Source organism: Paralichthys olivaceus, chromosome 11 (assembly GCF_024713975.1).
Source record: "Paralichthys olivaceus isolate ysfri-2021 chromosome 11, ASM2471397v2, whole genome shotgun sequence".
Taxonomy (NCBI): Eukaryota; Metazoa; Chordata; class Actinopteri; order Pleuronectiformes; family Paralichthyidae; genus Paralichthys; species Paralichthys olivaceus.
The window spans coordinates 212,017-229,197 of record NC_091103.1 but is presented as its reverse complement, the minus strand read 5'-3'; the positions used below and the strand labels follow the sequence as shown (position 1 = coordinate 229,197).

At 44.1% G+C, this 17,181-nt stretch overlaps 3 protein-coding genes across 8 annotated transcripts; 1 reads left to right on the top strand and 2 right to left on the bottom strand.

The window, feature by feature from the left end:
* Window positions 1-108: 108 nt before the first annotated feature.
* LOC109623655 (dual specificity protein phosphatase 14) lies at window positions 109-1,806 on the bottom strand. 4 transcript variants are annotated; one of them, XM_069534807.1, is made up of 3 exons: window positions 1,662-1,806; window positions 545-863; window positions 109-440 (listed from the first exon to the last, which is right to left on the bottom strand). In XM_069534807.1, the coding sequence occupies exons 1-3, from the start codon at window positions 1,804-1,806 to the stop codon at window positions 227-229; spliced, it is 678 nt and encodes a 225-aa protein (XP_069390908.1). In that variant the 3' UTR covers window positions 109-226. The 4 variants fall into 4 exon arrangements, with proteins under 4 accessions (XP_069390908.1, XP_069390910.1, XP_069390909.1 ...); XM_069534809.1 differs by having other exon boundaries at window positions 545-892; window positions 1,662-1,802; XM_069534808.1 differs by having other exon boundaries at window positions 545-895; window positions 1,662-1,797.
* LOC109623661 (uncharacterized) lies at window positions 687-4,633 on the top strand. 2 transcript variants are annotated; one of them, XM_069534786.1, is made up of 5 exons: window positions 687-1,236; window positions 2,570-3,245; window positions 3,368-3,444; window positions 3,533-3,784; window positions 4,250-4,633. In XM_069534786.1, exons 1-5 carry the CDS (start codon window positions 979-981, stop codon window positions 4,505-4,507), a joined length of 1,521 nt encoding a protein of 506 aa, XP_069390887.1. In that variant the 5' UTR covers window positions 687-978; the 3' UTR covers window positions 4,508-4,633. The 2 variants fall into 2 exon arrangements, with proteins under 2 accessions (XP_069390887.1, XP_069390888.1); XM_069534787.1 differs by having other exon boundaries at window positions 1,005-1,236; window positions 2,628-3,245.
* Window positions 4,634-5,452: 819 nt separating this feature from the next.
* Window positions 5,453-17,148, bottom strand: abcf3 (ATP-binding cassette, sub-family F (GCN20), member 3). 2 transcript variants are annotated; one of them, XM_069534779.1, is made up of 21 exons: window positions 16,991-17,148; window positions 14,635-14,782; window positions 14,389-14,465; window positions 14,251-14,306; window positions 13,973-14,070; window positions 13,384-13,506; window positions 12,937-13,203; window positions 12,627-12,707; window positions 12,396-12,455; window positions 12,253-12,309; window positions 10,245-10,267; window positions 9,856-9,911; window positions 9,544-9,744; window positions 7,942-8,018; window positions 7,524-7,568; window positions 7,265-7,397; window positions 7,007-7,095; window positions 6,390-6,481; window positions 6,168-6,300; window positions 5,993-6,080; window positions 5,453-5,908 (listed from the first exon to the last, which is right to left on the bottom strand). In XM_069534779.1, the coding sequence occupies exons 1-21, from the start codon at window positions 17,133-17,135 to the stop codon at window positions 5,750-5,752; spliced, it is 2,208 nt and encodes a 735-aa protein (XP_069390880.1). In that variant the 5' UTR covers window positions 17,136-17,148; the 3' UTR covers window positions 5,453-5,749. The 2 variants fall into 2 exon arrangements, 1 of the variants encoding a protein (XP_069390880.1); XR_011244593.1 differs by lacking the exons at window positions 12,253-12,309; window positions 12,396-12,455; window positions 12,627-12,707; ... (5 more) ...; window positions 14,635-14,782; window positions 16,991-17,148 and adding an exon at window positions 10,442-12,220 and having other exon boundaries at window positions 10,245-10,303.
* Between the last annotated feature and the right edge of the window lie 33 nt (window positions 17,149-17,181).

Below are 17,181 nucleotides of genomic sequence, written 5' to 3'. Positions count from 1 at the left end.
CAGACGTGATAAATGATTTAAATTTAAACATCAACAGTTCAAACACTCACATTAAGTTTGTTTTCAGAGCAGATTTTTAAATATAATTAGAAAAATATCCAGAGTCTGTTTCCTGTTTCATCAAATCAACTGATTCATGTTTTCATTTTATTTCATTTGTTGAGTTTTTGTTTTTCTGTGATGTGTTACAACGTCTGGACCTTCAGGAGAATCTGGAGCAGCTTCCTCAGATGTTAACACAGTACGCAGCTGTGTCCTCAGAGTCCTGCAGAGCCTCTGGCAGGACGCCGCAGGACGTCCTCACCATCCGCACTGAGTTCCTGCTGAACAGAGTCCGCTCATACTCCATCAGCTGCAACCAGAATCCTGCATTGGGTCTGATGAAGGGTCGCTGATCCAGAACCTGCTCATGAGCCCGACGAAGGCTAAGACCCTCACACCTGAAACACAGACCAGAACCAGATCAGAGACCAGATCCCGATCAGACTCTAAAATGACCACACAGACCCTGATGGTTTCAGACTCCAGGTCAAGGGGGTGCTACCTCATCAGGTAGGCCATGATCAGGGTGGGGGATCGACTCCTGCCTGCGGTGCAGTGGACCAGCGTGGCCCCTGTCTGGTTCTGACTGATCCTTTCAGCCACAGATTCAAAGTAGTGGCTTAGGGGGGCGTGAGGTTGATCCTGGACGGGGACGTGAAGGAGCTGCAGGTCCAGCTGAGGGTAGGACACGTCCTGCAGTCCACTGGCGTTAATGATGAGGGTGATGTTCCTGCTGGTCAACACACCGACGTTCAGAGCTGAGTCCAGATCACTGAGGAACACACCGGGACTCACCTGAGACACCGCCATGACACCTCCACCTGTCAGACAGCGCCGAGGGCTCGTTCAGCTGCTTCAGTGAATTCATTTAAAGAGAACAACTCGTGAAGCTCAAATAAAACCTGTGAATTCTTTTTCATTGATTTAAAGTTCAGCATGTCTGTGACTGATCAGCCAGCAGGGGGCGGTACCACCACTGGTCTCGGGTTCTTTTTTTGTTCAATGAATTTTAAACAAACGTTTATTTGCAACACGAACTGGATCAATGACGTCATTACATTTCATCGATCGATAAACGAACGAGTCGATCGATCAGAGACAAACACCGGACACGTGACGTCACGAGACGATGAGTCAGCGTCGATTGAAATAGAATCACTTTCTGTTCTGGATTCATCCGGACTCCACGTCCAGGTAAGATCCGCTTCACTACAGCTAACCAGCTTTAACCTGCTTCCACCAGCACTGACCACACTGACCCAGGTTAACTGACCACACTGACCCAGGTTAACTAACCACACTGACCCAGGTTAACTAACCACACTGACCCAGGTTAACTAACCACACTGACCCAGGTTAACTGACCCAGGTTAACTAACCACACTGACCCAGTTTAACTAACCACACTGACCCAGGTTAACTGACCACACTGACCCAGGATAACTAACCACACTGACCCAGGTTAACTAACCACACTGACCCAGGTTAACTAACCACACTGACCCAGGTTAACTGACCCAGGTTAACTAACCACACTGACCCAGTTCAACTAACCCAGGATAACTAACCACTCTGACCCAGTTCAACTAGAACTAACGCAGCAAAAGACTCGAACAAACCTGGTCGTTGTTGTTGACATGTGACCCGGAAGTGAACACCAGGTATAAAATCTTTCACTTGTTTCATCGACAGAAGAAAAAGTTTCAGGTTTTTTGTTTTTTTTACATAAACGACACGTGACGTGTAAACATCCGGTGTTTTCATTTCTAAATTCAATTGAAATATTAAGACGGAACCAAGTGTGAGGTTCACAAGAGGAAGATTTAAAATGTGACACCTCCGACAGGGGATTCATGCTGCGTTCACGACAACTCGGATAATCCTAATCCTAATTCCTGTCAACAACATTCGACAACAACAAAATTGAAGCTCCGCTACAGAAACGGTGGTTTGTTTTTTTATGTGTGAATAAGTTTATAATTTAATTCGATTCATTTTCTCACATTAAAATCACCTGATTCACCTTTTCAATAAAAGTCCACACAGGTCATATGACATGTCACAGGTCACATGACACATGTCAGAGGTCACATGACACATGAAACAGGTCATATGACACATGTCACAGGTCACATGACACAGGTCACATGACACAGGTCACATGACACATGTCACAGGTCACATGACACAGGTCATATGACACAGGTCACATGACACAGGTCATATGACACAGGTCACATGACACAGGTCACATAACAGGTCACATGACACAGGTCACATAACACAGGTCATATGACACAGGTCACATGACACATGACACAGGTCATATGACACAGGTCACATGACACAGGTCACATAACACAGGTCATATGACACAGGTCACATGACACATGACACAGGTCATATGACACAGGTCACATGACACAGGTCACATGACACAGGTCACATGAGCAAACACATGTGAACTGTGTTCCGCTGTTTAAACTCGACTCATCAGATGTTTGTTCCTGTTCCGTTTTTTGATCAGACTCGTTTCAGATGTGTTTTTCGTCCAGTCGTTAAATCTGATCCTGATTCTGATGCAGACGTCTTGGAAATGCAGAAAAACAAATCAACCACAGGAGCTCAGGTGTCTGTGACCGGTCGGACCCAGAAAACCATCCTGCCTCAGGTCAGGTACCATCCGTCTATCCACACTCCTGGAGATGGAGCCCGACCCAAAACCACTACAACAACTGAAACCAGAAGCAGTCGGACACAAAGGACCAGACCTGGAGCTGAGCGCCCCACTCAGACTGGGTGCCAACATGTGGACAACACCACCCAGGCTGATCTGATTCCTATAGTGAGACCACGTCCTGATGATGGACGAAATCCTTGTTCTCAGACCCCCGATCAGAAACCCAATAAAAAACTAGTTCCGATGACTGCCACAGATCCAGGTCCTTCCCAGAAACCAGATCAGGTCTCCAACAGAGCCTGTCCCAGACTGGAGCAGGTTCCTCTGTGTCTGGGGGTCCAGATGGACAGGGCTGTGGTGAAGGACGTGGAGGTTCTGACCCGCGGACAGAGGACCAACCAGGACTGGTTCTGTTGGAGGAGAAACCGGATCACAGCCTCTGTGGCTCATAGAGTCGCTCACTGCCGCTTCGTTCATGGCAAGAGTAAAACCCCACCCACCTCCTACCTGACTGCTATCACAGGTAAACCACACCCTCCTACACCAGATCACTGACCCAAACAAAAGTTTAGTTATTTCTGTCAGAGTTAAAAACTGGTTTCAGGACGAGTGACTGGTTCTTCATCAACGACTCTGATTGGACAGGTGAGGGCCGCAGAGTCCAGACCAGAGCAATGAGCTGGGGGGTCAACATGGAGGCTGAGGCCGTCAGCAGTTACCAGGTACAGTTCCACACAGTGAGCCGAGACCAAAAGACCACAACACGTTAAACACGCAAAGATGGTTTACTGTGATGATGTCATTCTGCAGAGACTCAAGTCCTCGGCGTTAGGTCGGCCGGTTGCGGTTCAGGACTGCGGTCTGTTCATCGACGCCCAGCGGCCGTGGTTGGCTGCAAGTCCGGATGGAATTGTAACAGACAGCCGGACTGGCCAATGGCTGCTGTGCCTGGAGGTCAAGTGTCCCTACAAACACAGACAGAGACGAGTGGAGGACGCCTGCAGGGACGACCCTGGCTTCTGTCTGGAAATACAGGACAATGCTGGACATGAGGCCGGAGGGGTACGACATTTTTTAATGTGTTTTGTCTCCTTCCTGTTGTTGAACTGATTTAGTCCACTGCCTTTCTTGTCCTTGTTTCATGTCCTTTATCTGTCCTCAACGTCCAGCCTAATTTGCACCCTCCTCATCTCTAATGTCCTCACCTTGTCTCTAACATCCTGTCTTCTTGTCCTCATATGTAACATCCTCACCTTGTCTCTAACATCGTGTCTGTCTTCTTGTCCTCATATGTAACATCCTCACCTTGTCTCTAACATCGTGTCTGTCTTCTTGTCCTCATATGTAACATCCTCACCTTGTCTCTAACATCCTGTCTGTCTTATTGTCCTCATATGTAACATCCTCACCTTGTCTCTAACATCCTGTCTTCTTGTCCTCATCTCTAACGTCCTCTCCTTTTCTCTAACATCATTTCTAATGTCCTCTCCTCGTCTCTAACGTCCCCTCCTTGTTCTCCTGTCCCAGTCTCCATTCTACCATCTGAAGACGTCTCACAGTTACTTCACACAGATCCAGTGTCAGCTGGCAGTGACGGGCCTGCGACAGGCCGATCTCGTGGTCTTCACAACAAAGGAGACAGCCATTGTCCCGGTGAAGTTTGACCCTGACCTGTGGGAGGAGACGGTCTCCAGGCTGGAGATGTTCTACAGGGACGCTGTCCTCCCCCACGTCAGGGAGAAGACGCAGCAGGAGACGTCAGCAGCCTGGACACCAGAGCAGTAGAGACGCCACCAACTGACCACTGGTCGTGTGACCTCTGACCTCAGTCTGTGGTTTATTGTCATCAAATGTTAGCGTGTCACCTGATCACATGTTCACTCTGACCTTTGAATATAAACATCATTTCCCCAGGTGTTTGTGTCAGTCTCAGTGACCTTTGACCTCAGGTCTGATCAGTTCATCCTCTGACATCAGTCACATGACCACAGTCACGTCACATAAATCTGCATATTATTTATTTTAAGTCCCGACAACCTGACCAATCAATGAGCCAATCAGAGCTAAGAAATGTGTCACATGTTGATTCCAGTTCTTAAATAAAACTTAGAAACATGTCCCCGTTTGACGCTGGCAACTTCTCCGCCCACACGAAATGTGAACAGGAAGTAAATTGTCTCCTCTGCAGTTGGTTGCTTAGTTACAGAAGAGCAACGACGAGGTGGAACTGTTACTGACAGGAAGTGTTAGCGGCGCTTTGTGTTCACCGCTGGTAGTCACGTGACTGATGAGAACCAATGAGGAAGAGAACGTGGGCGTCATCGTTTACAACAGTCTCAGTGTCTGTTCAGACTAAAACACAAAACCAGTTTTCAAAATAAAACAAAATCAGTTCACATGAGTCTCTGATCCAGAGGCTGGAGAACTCCAGATGTAACCATAGCAACAGCGATGAGCTTTCAGTGTAGGCGGAGTCTCATGTCATTGGCCTCCATTCAGCTGAAACCAAACGTTTTGTTTGACTCAGATAAAACCTCAAACTAATTTCTAATGCTTTCAATACATATAAATATATATACATATACATACATTTATATACATATAATATATATACATATATATACATTTATATATATATATATATACACATATAAATATATATACATATATATGTTTGTCATGTTTACATGACAGGTGACATCACGACTGAAGAAAAAGTGAAAGACGAGGAAGTGACTCATGTTTTTATTGTTTGTCTCTGAATGTAAACGTTGGTTTAACGTCACGTCCTTTAAAACAGATAAAACTTCAAACCTCTGCTGAGTCCATACAAAACACAACAAGTCCGCTGTGACCTCACCAGGTGACGAAAGACCAATCAGCTCGCATCCCCTGAGGCAATGAGACAGTTCAGAGAAGAAAACATCCTCCGGCCCGCCCTGGCTGCTGATTGGCTGCTGTGACATGTGTTGTTATGGAGGGGGCAGGGTTTCTGTTACTGGCGGTCATTCCGCAGTGGGCGGAGCCTCACAGGTAACCCTCCTTCCTGAACTGCTCGTGCAGGATGTCTCTGTACTCGTCGAAGCCGCCATCAATTCGCCGAACTTTCCCGAGTTCACACACCCACAGCTCCTTACACACCAACCGGATCAGACGCTCGTCATGTGACACCAGGATGACTCCGCCCTGATACAAATGACATGACACATCTGAGAAAACACTCAGGAGACACACACACACACACCTGTCCGTCCTCCCTCCCTCACTCACTCTGAACTTGTTGAGAGCTTTAGCCAGAGCCTCGATCGTCTCCATGTCCAGGTGGTTGGTCGGTTCGTCCAAGACGTAGAAGTTTGGACTAAAGGACAGAGACACGATGACATCATCACCACCACCATCATCATCATCAAACGCACAAACAGCTGTTTCCTGAGCCTTCTATTACCATGGCATGGTCATCTGTGCGAAGGCGACCCGGCTCTTCTGTCCTCCTGACAGACTGGCCACCGGCCTCGTGGCCAGCTCTCCAGTGATACCGTATCCTCCCAGCTGGTGGCGGTACTCCTCCTCCGTACGGCCTGAGACACACACAAGCGACAGCCAATCACAGCAGAACACGTGGGTGCAATTACTGTCTACTGTCTTTGGTTATCGTTGCCATAGTTACCGGGGAACTTGTTGAGCAGCAGCTCCACAGAGCAGACGTTCAGGTCCAGCTGATCCACGTGATGTTGGCTGAAGTAACCGATCTTCAGGCTCCTGATGACACAGAAGAACAATCATCAAGTCCTACTATGCATTAGCTCAACGCTCTTTACATATCGAGACCTTAAAAATGATAGAGAAACCAACAGTTCCCTGAAAACAATTCCCAGATTATTCACAACCGGCTTCCTTTTACAAATGTGTAAACGCTCAAGAAACAGTTTGATGAATCTGAATTTCTTCATGTGGTTGTTTGTCTCCACCAATCAGAGCATGTATTTACAGACTCAGCTGAGGTCACTGTGATCTTCGACCTCTGAGCTCTAATGAGTTCATCTTTGAGTGGAAGGGAACGTTTGTGTCAAATTTGAAGAAATTCCCTCACAGCATTTTTGAGATATCGCATTAACATGGACGAAAACAGAATGTCAGAGCGTAAACAGAGAGGAAATGTTCCCGACAGACACAGAATCAATGGTTCCCTGAAAACGTCCCAGTACATGTTTATATACATGCTACAAACAAAGAGTCAGGTGATGAACAGGCTCCTCCTCTGCTCTGATTGGCCGCTTGTCTCACCTGTGAGCTTGTCTCACTCCACCGACTGGCGTCAACTCGCCCATCAGCAGTTTGAGGACGGTGGTTTTGCCGGCGCCATTTTCTCCGACCTGTCAGGAGACAACAGATCAATTCACACCAATACTCTCCTGATACTGATTATTGATCAGTTTTACTTCACATGTTTACGTTATGATTGGGGAGAAGTTAAATCATGTGATCACTAAGGATCCATCGGATCCCGTCTCTGACTGGTTGTTTTGTAACGATGACACGTACGATGCAGATTCGAGACTCGAGGTCGGCCGACAGGTTGAGTCCAGAGAAGAGTCGCTGATCGGGAGTGTAGAAGAACTCCACCTCGTCCAGCTGCAGGATGGGCGGAGACAACTTCTCAAAGTTATCTGGAAACCTGTGAGAGGACGACACCAGCTGTCACACATCAATCATCCATCCATCGATTACCCATCATCCATCCAAAATAAATATTCTAGAGTTCCAGTGGTAAATCCTCTGAGGACCATGTTTGTGTTCGTACCTTAAAGTGACTTCAGTTTCTTTTTCCATGGGTTTCAGCTCCGGTCTGAGGAAGGAAACACAACACGTCACTGTTTACTTTTCTTCATCAGTCTAATTTATCTCCATTTATCATCTTGTAACTGTCTGAGGACATATGATTAGTTTTTACTATTGAGTACTATCATTGTTCAGGAATCAATACAAGTGTATAAAATCATACCTGCATTGAATGCATCTGCACATGTGTTGATAATTGAGTAGCTTTTTGATGAGGCTATAGATGATGTTGTTGATCATATGATATTCTGCAGTGTCTAATGTTGTGAGAATGTTCTTCCATTTAAACTGTTCATTATTATCTCAACCATTGTAACCCTGAACTGCTCCCTCCTCACAGTCACAGTCACAGAAGAAGAAGAAGAAGAAGAAGGACTCACAGTCTCTCCAGCAGCTTCAGTTTACTCTGGACCTGAGCTGCTCTGTTGGCGTTATATCGAAACCTGTCAATGAAAACCTGACACACACACAAAGCATTATGGGAAAACATCATGTCACTGAAACCACCAATCACACAACGGACCTACAATCATGTGACCGTACCAGTTCAACCTGAATGTGTCGTCTGTAGAACCTGTATGTGTTGTCTGTAGTGTCGTCTGTAGTACCTGTATGTGTTGTCTGTAGTGTCATCTGTAGTACCTGTATGTGTTGTCTGTAGTACCTGTATGTGTTGTCTGTAGTGTCATCTGTAGTACCTGTATGTGTTGTCTGTAGTACCTGTATGTGTTGTCTGTAGTACCTGTATGTGTTGTCTGTAGAACCTGTATGTGTTGTCTGTAGTGTCGTCTGTAGTACCTGTATGTGTTGTCTGTAGTGTCGTCTGTAGTACCTGTATGTGTTGTCTGTAGTACCTGTATGTGTTGTCTGTAGTGTCATCTGTAGTACCTGTATGTGTTGTCTGTAGTACCTGTATGTGTTGTCTGTAGTACCTGTATGTGTTGTCTGTAGAACCTGTATGTGTTGTCTGTAGTGTCGTCTGTAGTACCTGTATGTGTTGTCTGTAGTGTCGTCTGTAGTACCTGTATGTGTTGTCTGTAGTACCTGTATGTGTTGTCTGTAGAACCTGTATGTGTTGTCTGTAGTGTCGTCTGTAGTACCTGTATGTGTCGTCTGTAGTACCTGTATGTGTTGTCTGTAGAACCTGTATGTGTTGTCTGTAGTGTCGTCTGTAGTACCTGTATGTGTTGTCTGTAGTACCTGTATGTGTTGTCTGTAGAACCTGTATGTGTTGTCTGTAGTGTCGTCTGTAGAACCTGTATGTGTCGTCTGTAGTACCTGTATGTGTTGTCTGTAGAACCTGTATGCGTTGTCTGTAGTGTCGTCTGTAGTACCTGTATGTGTTGTCTGTAGAACCTGTATGCGTTGTCTGTAGTGTCGTCTGTAGTACCTGTATGTGTTGTCTGTAGAACCTGTATGCGTTGTCTGTAGTACCTGTATGTGTTGTCTGTAGTACCTGTATGTGTTGTCTGTAGTACCTGTATGCGTTGTCTGTAGTGTCGTCTGTAGTACCTGTATGTGTTGTCTGTAGTACCTGTATGTGTTGTCTGTAAAACCTGTATGTGTTGTCTGTAGTGTCGTCTGTAGTACCTGTATGTGTTGTCTGTAGTACCTGTATGTGTTGTCTGTAGTGTCGTCTGTAGTACCTGTATGTGTTGTCTGTAGTGTCGTCTGTAGTACCTGTATGTGTTGTCTGTAGAACAACTGTATGCGTTGTCTGTAGTGTCGTCTGTAGTACCTGTATGTGTTGTCTGTAGTACCTGTATGTGTTGTCTGTAGTACCTGTATGCGTTGTCTGTAGTGTCGTCTGTAGTACCTGTATGTGTTGTCTGTAGTACCTGTATGTGTTGTCTGTAGTACCTGTATGTGTTGTCTGTAGTACCTGTATGCGTTGTCTGTAGTGTCGTCTGTAGTACCTGTATGTGTTGTCTGTAGTACCTGTATGTGTTGTCTGTAGTACCTGTATGCGTTGTCTGTAGTACCTGTATGTGTTGTCTGTACTGCAGCTGGGCCTCGTACTCTCTCTGCTGATTCTTCAGTCTGTCTTCTTTGGTTTTAATAAAGTTTTCATAGTTGCCACGGTAACTGTCGAGCCTCTGCGTGTGCAGGTGGACGATGTCCGTTACCACGGCGTTCAGAAAGTTTCTGTCATGGGAGACGACCAAGATGGTGGACTGCCACGTCTGAGCGAGGAGGCACAGGGTTTTCAAGATACGTTATTGTTAGCTTATGGCTAAAAGTTCCCATTGTTTTCAATGAGGAATGCTAACATGAAAGTGAATCCCGGGTCTGACCTGCAGGTAGTTCTCTAACCACAAGATGGCTCTGACATCCAACATGTTGGTCGGCTCTGAAACGCAAACACAAGAATACACCTCAGTACTTTCGTAGTACTACTTCAAGTAATGACAACTATTGCTATTACTATTGTGACAGACTACACTGACTCCCTATTGGCTGTCTGGCACATAGCCCCGCCCCCTCACTGGTGTGGATGTCATCGTCTGATCAACTCGTCGAAATTAACTTGATCTGCATTTATGACTTCACGATCTTCACAGGACCCTTTGAATGAGGGAGTGAATTCAAGATGGGACCTTTACTCCTCCTCCCTCACTCCTCCTCCCTCACCCCTCCTCCTCCTTCTACCTGTAAACAGCTGTCTCACTGAGCAGTGACTCACCGTCTAGCAGCAGCAGGTCCGGCCTGATGAAGACAAAACATCATCATCATCATCACCACCTTCATCATCATCATTATCACCAACATCATCACCACCTTCATCACATTCATCATCTTCATCACCATCATCATCATTATCATCATCATTATCACCAACATCATCACCACCTTCATCACATTCATCATCATCTTCATCACCTTCATCATCATCATCACCATCATGATTATCATCATCTTCATCATCATCATCATCACCACCTTCATCATCATCATCATCACCTTCATCATCATCTTCATCACCTTCATCATCATCATCATCACCTTCATCATCATCTTCATCACCTTCATCATCATCATCATCACCATCATCATCATCATCACCACCTTCATCACATTCATCATCATCATCACCATCATGATTATCACCAACATCATCATCATCTTCATCACCTTCATCATCATCACCATCATCATCATCATCACCACCTTCATCACATTCATCATCATCATCACCTTCATCATCACCATCATCATCATTATCACCATATTCATCACCTTCATCATCATCATTATCACCATCATCTTCATCATCATCATTATCACCACCACCATCATCATCACATTCATCACCACTATCATCACCTTCATCACCACCTTCATCATCATCATCATCATCACCACCACCTTCATCATCATCATTATCACCATCATCATCATCACCTTCATCATCATCATTATCACCTTCATCATCATCATCTTCATCACCTTCATCATCATCACATTCATTAACACCACCATCATCATCATCACCTTCATCGTCATCACCTTCATCATCATCACATTCATCACCTTCATCATCACCACATTCATCATCACCACCTTCATCATCATCATCATCATCATCATCTTCATCACCTTCATCATCATCATCACCATCATTATCATCTTCATCACCTTCATCGTCATCACCTTCATCATCATCACATTCATCACCTTCATCATCACCACATTCATCATCACCTTCATCATCACCACCTTCATCATCATCATCATCATCATCATCTTCATCACCTTCATCATCATCATCACCATCATTATCATCTTCATCACCTTCATCATCACCACCTTCATCATCATCACCTTCATCATCATCACATTCATCACATTCATCACCTTCATCATCACCACCTTCATCATCATCACCACCTTCATCATCATCTTCATCACCTTCATCATCATCATCACCATCATTATCATCTTCATCACCTTCATCATCACCTTCATCATCATCATCACATTCATCACCTTCATCATCATCACATTCATCACCTTCATCATCACCACCTTCATCATCATCACATTCATCACCACCTTCATCATCATCACATTCATCACCTTCATCATCATCACATTCATCACCACCTTCATCATCATCACATTCATCACCACCTTCATCATCACATTCATCACCTTCATCATCATCACATTCATCACCTTCATCATCATCACATTCATCACCTTCATCATCACCACCTTCATCATCATCACATTCATCACCACCTTCATCATCACATTCATCACCTTCATCATCATCACCTTCATCATCATCACATTCATCACCTTCATCATCACCACCTTCATCATCACATTCATCACCACCTTCATCATCACATTCATCACCTTCATCATCATCATCACCTTCATCATCATCACATTCATCACCTTCATCATCACCACCTTCATCATCACATTCATCACCTTCATCATCATCTTCATCACCTTCATCATCATCACATTCATCACCTTCATCATCATCACATTCATCACCTTCATCATCATCACATTCATCACCACCTTCATCATCACATTCATCACCTTCATTATCATCACCTTCATCATCATCACATTCATCACCACTTTCATCATCACATTCATCATCACCTTCATCATCATCATCATCACCGGAGCAGTTTCACACTCATCCAATATCATTTAATGACAGAACTCACCGAGCAAACAGAGCTCGGGCCAACGCCAACCTCATCCTCCATCCTCCTGAGAACTCCCTGGGGGGGGGGGCAGACAGACAGAGACATTGTTGAGCGTCTTATTGCCTCATCATGAGATGATCATGTGACAGGCGATGTCTCACCTCGTCATCTGCTGTTGCATTTTGGGAGAGAACCCGAGACCGGCCAGGATGACGGAAGCTCTGATTGGACGAGACAAATTAATAAAGTCAACAAAGAACAAAGACTGTGATCACATGACTTGTAAACAGTTTGAGATACACAGTAACTGTTACAGTAATTACAGTACAGTAAGTAACAGTAAGTAAGTGTTACAGTAAGTAACAGTTTGTTGCTGTGGTTGCCATGGTTACCGGGCCGGGGCTTTGTCGGCTTCGATCTCCTCCAGTTTGACGTAGATCTCCGACAGTCGAACGCTCTCCATCCCTTCAGCACTGAAACAAGATCAGAGCGCCAACATTGCATGACAACAGCACCTGTTACACCTGTTTGGCATCTGTTTCACCACTGGTCCATCAACACTGTCAGCAGTGTATTGATAGATTACTAACTGATGAATAAATTACTAACTGAGGAATAGATTACTAACTGATGAATAAATTACTAACTGAGGAATAGATTACTAACTGTGGAATAGATTACTAACTGATGTATTAATCTTACGTTCCGTTGGCGATGCGAGCGTTCAGCCTCTTCTCCTCGTCCAGCAGCTCCTCTCTCTGCGTATCACTCTCCAGGACGCTCTGCAGCGCCGCCGTCTCATCCCCAGCAACTTCCTGTTCCACATGGAGGATAGAGATGTGAGCCGGGACACGGAGGTTACGACTCGCCAACATCTTCAGCAGCGTTGTCTTCCCCAAACCGTTACGACCAATCAGACCGTACCGCCGACCTGATGCCAGAGAGAGCTCTGCCCCCTGCAGCAGACACCTATGCACAAAAAATATTAAACATACAGAGAAGTAGTACATATACACATATATAATTAATCTATACAAAAATATGAAATATATACAAACAAGTAAATATAGAAACAATTCAGTTTTATCAACAAGTTTATTTGTGAATTTATTTACTTATACTATATGTATAAAACTGTCCCTCACTCACCTCTCTCCAAACGCAACATCAAAGTTCTCAATACGAATATCATAGCTGCGGTTCTTCCCTGATTGGTCGACTCGACTGTCCTTCTTATTGCTGGCCTGGCTAGCTGACGCCTCCTCCAGGACGCTGTCAGGGACAACAGAGGAATACAGGTGTGATGAAGAGATGTGAAGAAGAAGTGTGATGAAGAGGTGTGAAGAAGAAGTGTGAAAAAGAAGTGTGAAGAAGAGGTGTGAAGGGGTGTGAAGGGGTGTGAAGGGGTGTGATGAAGAGGTGTGAAGAAGAGGTGTGAAGGGGTGTGATGAAGAGATGTGAAGGGGTGTGAAGAAGAGGTGTGATGAAGAGGTGTGATGAAGAGGTGTGATGAAGAGGTGTGATGAAGAGGTGTGATGAAGAGGTGTGATTAAGGGATGTGAAGGGGTGTGAAGGGGTGTGATGAAGAGGTGTGATGAAGAGGTGTGATGAAGAGATGTGAAGGGGTGTGATGAAGAGGTGTGATGAAGAGGTGTGATGAAGAGGTGTGATGAAGAGGTGTGATGAAGAGATGTGAAGGGGTGTGAAGAAGAGGTGTGATGAAGAGGTGTGTACTGACAGCGGACTTGAGGGTTTCTGTGAGTCCTTCTCATTCCGGCGGTCGTGTTTAGCTTTCAGCTTCGCCTCAGCCTTCTCCAGTTTCTTTGCGTCCACAGTCTGAAGAGAGGAACATAGGAAGTGATGACATCACAGCATCGTGACATCACATGATGTGTTAGAACTCATCAGTGTATATTTCAAACATAAAAACCACATGAAATCAAATAAACAAACAATCATGTAAAAATATGAGTTCCTCTGAAGACGAGGTGGTGCAGGTGAAGAATGAAGACTCACTGTGTTCTGAGCTCGTTTCATCATCCAGATCCCCTGAACATCTTTGGCTGTTGAATCTGAAACAAACATGTTGACAAACTGTTTCACTTCACACTCATGTTACACAGAGATGATGGTAGCTGTGGGTGTGATTCTGACCAGTGTCTGAAGAGATCTGAGAGAGCTGAACAGGAGCGTCCAACAACACCTGCCTCTGAGAACCATGATGATTATTCCTGAGAAACAGACCACGTTACAACGTTCCTTGTTAAACTCACAACCTGAAACAATGATATACTTTGCCTTTAAAATTATTATTTGATTGTTAAGATGTCTGTCTCGTGATTTTGTTTTTCCGCGTGAAATGAATCCACACAGAGAAAACACACATCTGTCCTTTCTCACAGTTTGAGAGTGTTGAACATCTGGAGACAGATGTCTCTGACGTCATCCTCGTTCTTAGTGTCAGCTGACACTTCCTGTAGGACGCCACCGACGGCGTCGTACACCTCCTCTCCATCCTCAAAGTCAGCACCGCCACTGCCCAAGACACCTGAAACACACATACGCACACACTAGAGGTCTGACCAGCTGTCTTGATTAGCCTCTGCAGCTCGTTCATTGGCAGACTCATCCACCCACGCTGCTCGACAGAACGCCACAGGAAATCATTTACATTCTATGTGGTTGGGATCAACTGACAACAGAAACCACCCCCTCAACAATACACATTTTTCCTCTAAAGCCTATTCCCTGTAACGGTCCTGGAGTATTTCCTGTAACAATAAAAATATTATAATTTTATATAATAATGATTATTTCCTCTAACACTTCTGGATTATTTCCTGTAACACTTCTAGATTATTTTCTCTAACACTTCTGGATTATTTCCTCTAACACCTCTGGATTATTTCCTCTAACACTTCTGGATTATTTCCTCTAACACTTCTGGATTATTTCCTCTAACACTTCTGGATTATTTTGTTTAACACCTCTGGATTATTTCCTCTAACACCTCTGGATTATTTCCTCTAACACTTCTGGATTATTTTCTCTAACACTTCTGGATTATTTTGTTTAACACTTCTGGATTATTGTCTCTAACACTTCTGGATTATTTTGTTTAACATTTCTGGATTATTTCCTCTAACACTTCTGGATTATTTCCTCTAACATTTCTGGATTATTTCCTGTAACACTTCTGGATTATTTTGTTTAACACTTCTGGATTATTTCCTCTAACACTTCTGGATTATTTTGTTCAACACTTCTGGATTATTTCCTCTAACACTTCTGGATTATTTCCTCTAACACCTCTGGATTATTTTGTTTAACACTTCTGGATTATTTCCTCTAACACCTCTGGATTATTTCCTGTAACATTTCTGGATTATTTCCTCTAACACTTCTGGATTATTTCCTCTAACACCTCTGGATTATTTCCTGTAACATTTCTGGATTATTTCCTCTAACACTTCTGGATTATTTCCTCTAACACTTCTGGATTATTTCCTCTAACACCTCTGGATTATTTTGTTTAACACTTCTGGATTATTTCCTCTAACACCTCTGGATTATTTCCTGTAACATTTCTGGATTATTTCCTCTAACACTTCTGGATTATTTCCTCTAACACCTCTGGATTATTTTGTTTAACACTTCTGGATTATTTCCTCTAACACCTCTGGATTATTTCCTCTAACACTCCTGGATTATTTTGTTTAACACTTCTGGATTATTTCCTCTAACATTTCTGGATTATTTCCTGTAACACTTCTGGATTATTTTGTTTAACACTTCTGGATTATTTCCTCTAACACCTCTGGATTATTTTGTTTAACACCTCTGGATTATTTTGTTTAACACCTCTGGATTATTTCCTGTAACATTTCTGGATTATTTCCTCTAACACTTCTGGATTATTTCCTCTAACACTTCTGGATTATTTCCTCTAACACCTCTGGATTATTTTGTTTAACACTTCTGGATTATTTCCTCTAACACCTCTGGATTATTTCCTGTAACATTTCTGGATTATTTCCTCTAACACTTCTGGATTATTTCCTCTAACACTTCTGGATTATTTCCTCTAACACCTCTGGATTATTTTGTTTAACACTTCTGGATTATTTCCTCTAACACCTCTGGATTATTTCCTCTAACACTCCTGGATTATTTTGTTTAACACCTCTGGATTATTTCCTCTAACACTCCTGGATTATTTTGTTTAACACCTCTGGATTATTTCCACTGTTTGTAGTATCAGATTATTGTCTCTAACATTTCTGGATTATTTCCTGTAACACTTCTGGATTATTTCCTGTAACACTTCTGGATTATTGTCTCTAACACTTCTGGATTATTGTCTCTAACACTTCTGGATTATTGTCTCTAACACTTCTGGATTATTTCCTGTAACACTTCTGGATTATTGTCTCTAACACTTCTGGATTATTGTCTCTAACACTTCTGGATTATTTCCTGTAACATTTCTGGATTATTGTCTCTAACTCTCCTTCCTGTGGATCTTCCGTGTCTGGTCCATTCGCACCGGCTCTGAGTCTCGCGCTGACCCGGGTTTCGGTGGAGCTAACCGGCCCACGTCGTGCCGCCCGGTGTTCCGGCTGCTGTTAGCCTAACTGTGTTAGCTCATAAGCTCTGTGGCTACAGAGGCGCAGTTCCCGGCTAACAGGCCGAGTGAAGGCCGGTGTGTGCCAGTGGACTGGAGCCGCACACCGCGGCTCTGTCCCCGGTGTCTCACCTGTGATATAATCGAAAAGCTCCGCGTCGATCTCAGGAAACTCGCTCTTCAGAATGTCCACGTAAGTCGCCATGTTACCCGGCCCTGGACTCAGCCGCAGCGCGCATGCGTCAATATGGAAAGTGCGCGGTGGATTGTGGGACATGTAGTGTAAGTCTTCATCGTGGTGCGTTACTGTGATAAATATAAAT

Bases quoted from the DNA above. Each gene is read 5' to 3' on its own strand.
- LOC109623661 (XM_069534786.1), top strand. From the start codon at position 979: ATGTCTGTGACTGATCAGCCAGCAGGGGGCGGTACCACCACTGGTCTC. The intron at 3,246-3,367 runs GTAAACCACACC...CTGATTGGACAG, and splicing joins CTACCTGACTGCTATCACAG to GTGAGGGCCGCAGAGTCCAG. The intron at 3,785-4,249 runs GTACGACATTTT...CTCCTGTCCCAG, and splicing joins CTGGACATGAGGCCGGAGGG to TCTCCATTCTACCATCTGAA.
- LOC109623655 (XM_069534807.1), bottom strand. From the start codon at position 1,806: ATGAAAACACCGGATGTTTACACGTCACGTGTCGTTTATGTAAAAAAA. The intron at 864-1,661 runs GTTTGTTCGAGT...GCTGTCTGACAG, and splicing joins ATGTCAACAACAACGACCAG to GTGGAGGTGTCATGGCGGTG. The intron at 441-544 runs GTAGCACCCCCT...TCTGTGTTTCAG, and splicing joins ATCATGGCCTACCTGATGAG to GTGTGAGGGTCTTAGCCTTC.
- abcf3 (XM_069534779.1), bottom strand. From the start codon at position 17,135: ATGTCCCACAATCCACCGCGCACTTTCCATATTGACGCATGCGCGCTG. The intron at 14,071-14,250 runs GTGAGTCTTCAT...TCCTCTCTTCAG, and splicing joins TGAAACGAGCTCAGAACACA to ACTGTGGACGCAAAGAAACT. The intron at 10,268-12,252 runs GTGAGTTCTGTC...TGTCTTCATCAG, and splicing joins GCCCGAGCTCTGTTTGCTCG to GCCGGACCTGCTGCTGCTAG.